Source organism: Hemibagrus wyckioides, linkage group LG23, assembly GCF_019097595.1.
Source record: "Hemibagrus wyckioides isolate EC202008001 linkage group LG23, SWU_Hwy_1.0, whole genome shotgun sequence".
NCBI classification, from domain to species: Eukaryota; Metazoa; Chordata; class Actinopteri; order Siluriformes; family Bagridae; genus Hemibagrus; species Hemibagrus wyckioides.
Window position 1 is genome coordinate 19969350 of NC_080732.1, and position 2500 is coordinate 19971849.

Consider the following 2500-nt stretch of genomic DNA (forward strand, 5'->3'; position numbering starts at 1 on the left):
GCTCTCAGTGTCACCTAGAGGAGTTTTGAACACAGATTCTGGTTTGTTCCAGGATGGAGAGACCAAGATCGAGTACAGGGCCTGGAACCCGTTCCGCTCCAAACTGGCAGCTGCCATTCTGGGAGGAATCGATCAGATCCACATCAAACCCGGCGCCAAGGTCATGTACCTGGGAGCGGCGTCAGGAACCACCGTGTCTCATGTCTCCGATATCGTTGGCCCTGTACGCTCTTTCTCTTACCTCCTTCTGCACAGTCCAGATCAACATTTATCAAGTGTTCATTTATCAGAGCAGAAATCTCACACACTTTTAATTAAACTGTGTGTGTGTAGGACGGCTTGGTGTACGCAGTGGAGTTTTCTCACCGCTCCGGCCGAGATTTACTCAACGTGGCTAAAAAGAGAACCAACATCATTCCCATCATTGAAGACGCCAGACATCCGCACAAATACCGCATGCTAGTTGGTCAGTGACTTTCATCAAATAAACTTTTTTACCCAAAAATACTCAGTAATTGCAGCAAAACACACAGCAGGTCATGAGTCTAAAACATACTTCACAATAGAACTGTCCAGTTTAAGAGTTTGTTACAGAAATATTGATGACGTTGCTGTTCCTGGTGTTTATTTTGTGTTTTTCTGAATCTTTCCCCTCAGGGATGGTGGACGTCATCTTTGCCGACGTCGCTCAGCCAGATCAGACGCGTATCGTTGCTCTCAACGCTCACAACTTCCTCAAAAACGGTGGCCATTTCGTCATCTCCATCAAGGTAAACCTTTTGTCCTCTTCTGAAGGTCTCGCTGCTCTGAAGCTCAGTCTTCTGGTGAGTTTATAATAAATGTTTTTATAAATTTAATCATTTGCATTATCTTCAGGCAAACTGCATCGACTCGACGGCGTCGCCCGAGGCTGTGTTCGCCTCCGAGGTGAAGAAGATGAGTGCCGAGAACATGAAACCTCAGGAGCAGCTCACACTCGAGCCGTACGAGAGAGACCACGCCGTGGTCGTAGGGGTGTACAGGTCAGATACAGGTCACACACATTCACACCCCTGATCAGACTGTGGTACAGACCACCACTGGGTCACCTGTACACGTGTAGCTTTCAGTTTCCTCCACAAACATTTGCACAACACAAATGTAGAGACGGGCCGCACTGACCCTCACTCGCAGCACTGTACTCTAGTTGAGTACTAAAGTTTGTAGGTGATTTAGAACTTATACTTTGCTAGCTGTAGGTGTACCTGACAGTCAGAAATGCTGTCTCTGAGTTTATATGCTTGTGGATTTTACCTCCTGACGTTAGTGTGTGTGTGTTCTCTCTCCAGGCCTCCGCCGAAACAGAAGAAATAAGGACACAGCTGTGTAAATTTGTTTGGACGTTTTTCCGTTCCCACTGAAACACACTGCCTTTAAGCCTCATCTGCTTTCTACAGCTCTGTGTCTGTCTGTCTGTCAGTCGTCAGTGGAGGTGAAGAACTTCTCCAGTACATCAGTGTTGAAGTGACCCGTTTCTCGCCTGCGTTATCTCCATCAGGAAGTTCTTACTCTGTATTATAGAATATTAAACTATAAGTCTCTTATTTCACCGTGTCCAAAATTGTCTGTGGGAAAGGAAATGATTTCTGTTGGTTGTGTCTGTATGGACTCATGGTTTTGTTTTTGTTTTTTAATTAAATAATCTGAAACACCTTTAGTGCAGTCTGTGTGTGTTTTTTTATTTTATTTTTATGTTTAGTGAATCATGATAAATATAAAAGTTAGGTTTTTTGTTTTCAACAAATTTCTCGATTCTGGTAAATTAATTGAACTGTGTTTCATTTCTGTAGGGAATAAAAACATTAGTTTTTTTTTTTTTTCCTTTTGTAGTAAGGTTTTAAGTGTGTGTGTGTGTGTGATGACCTGACCTCATGTTTAATGAATAAGATCAGACTATTCATCCTGGAGTGAATTTTCATTGTACATCTCTATAAAACTTCAGTAAAACTCTATGATATTATTCCTTTTCCATTTGTATAAACTGAACTGTAATGTTAGTAAAATTCTATTTATTACTATTAAGGACTAGAATGATAATTGTTGGTGTTATAATAAGGCATTACTAAGCCTTAAAAACTATAAGTAATAGGTCAATACGTTTTATTGCAAAATTTATATAAATGATGTGCAAAAGTATGTTCACCCTGTCCATAACGCCCTGTGTGTGCTGAACATCTCATACAGATTTATTCCCTTTGCTGTTATAATAAGCTTCACTTTTCTGCAAGTCATTAGACTAGATATTGGCGCGTGACTGGGGATTTGTGTTCATTCAACTACAGGAGCATCAGAGAGATCAGATTTTATTTTTATTACAATTATAAACTGGAGAAAACCTGATAGGAACTACTTTTTTAGCTTTTGTTGCACCCCGGGACACTATTGACAGATGCACTCAATGGAGGCTCCTGTGCAGAACGTGAGAAGTACCAGAAGATCCAAAGAAGATAAAAAACGGTTG

At 41.2% G+C, this 2500-nt stretch overlaps 2 protein-coding genes across 2 annotated transcripts in view; both read left to right on the forward strand.

The window, feature by feature from the left end:
- The window catches only part of fbl (fibrillarin), a 6041-nt gene extending 4349 nt beyond the window's left edge, over positions 1 to 1692 (forward strand). The window contains exons 5-9 of the mRNA XM_058375785.1: positions 53 to 223; positions 334 to 466; positions 658 to 770; positions 877 to 1022; positions 1329 to 1692. Of these exons, the coding sequence (XP_058231768.1) occupies positions 53 to 223; positions 334 to 466; positions 658 to 770; positions 877 to 1022; positions 1329 to 1353 (588 nt within the window). The 3' untranslated portion in view covers positions 1354 to 1692. The remainder of the gene's footprint in view (positions 1 to 52; positions 224 to 333; positions 467 to 657; positions 771 to 876; positions 1023 to 1328) is intronic.
- Positions 1693 to 2433: 741 nt separating this feature from the next.
- The window catches only part of alkbh8 (alkB homolog 8, tRNA methyltransferase), a 10846-nt gene continuing 10779 nt past the window's right edge, over positions 2434 to 2500 (forward strand). Inside the window, exon 1 of the mRNA XM_058377023.1 lies at positions 2434 to 2500. This exon is cut by the window's right edge and continues 72 nt beyond it. Coding sequence (XP_058233006.1) covers positions 2438 to 2500 — 63 coding nt within the window. The 5' untranslated portion in view covers positions 2434 to 2437.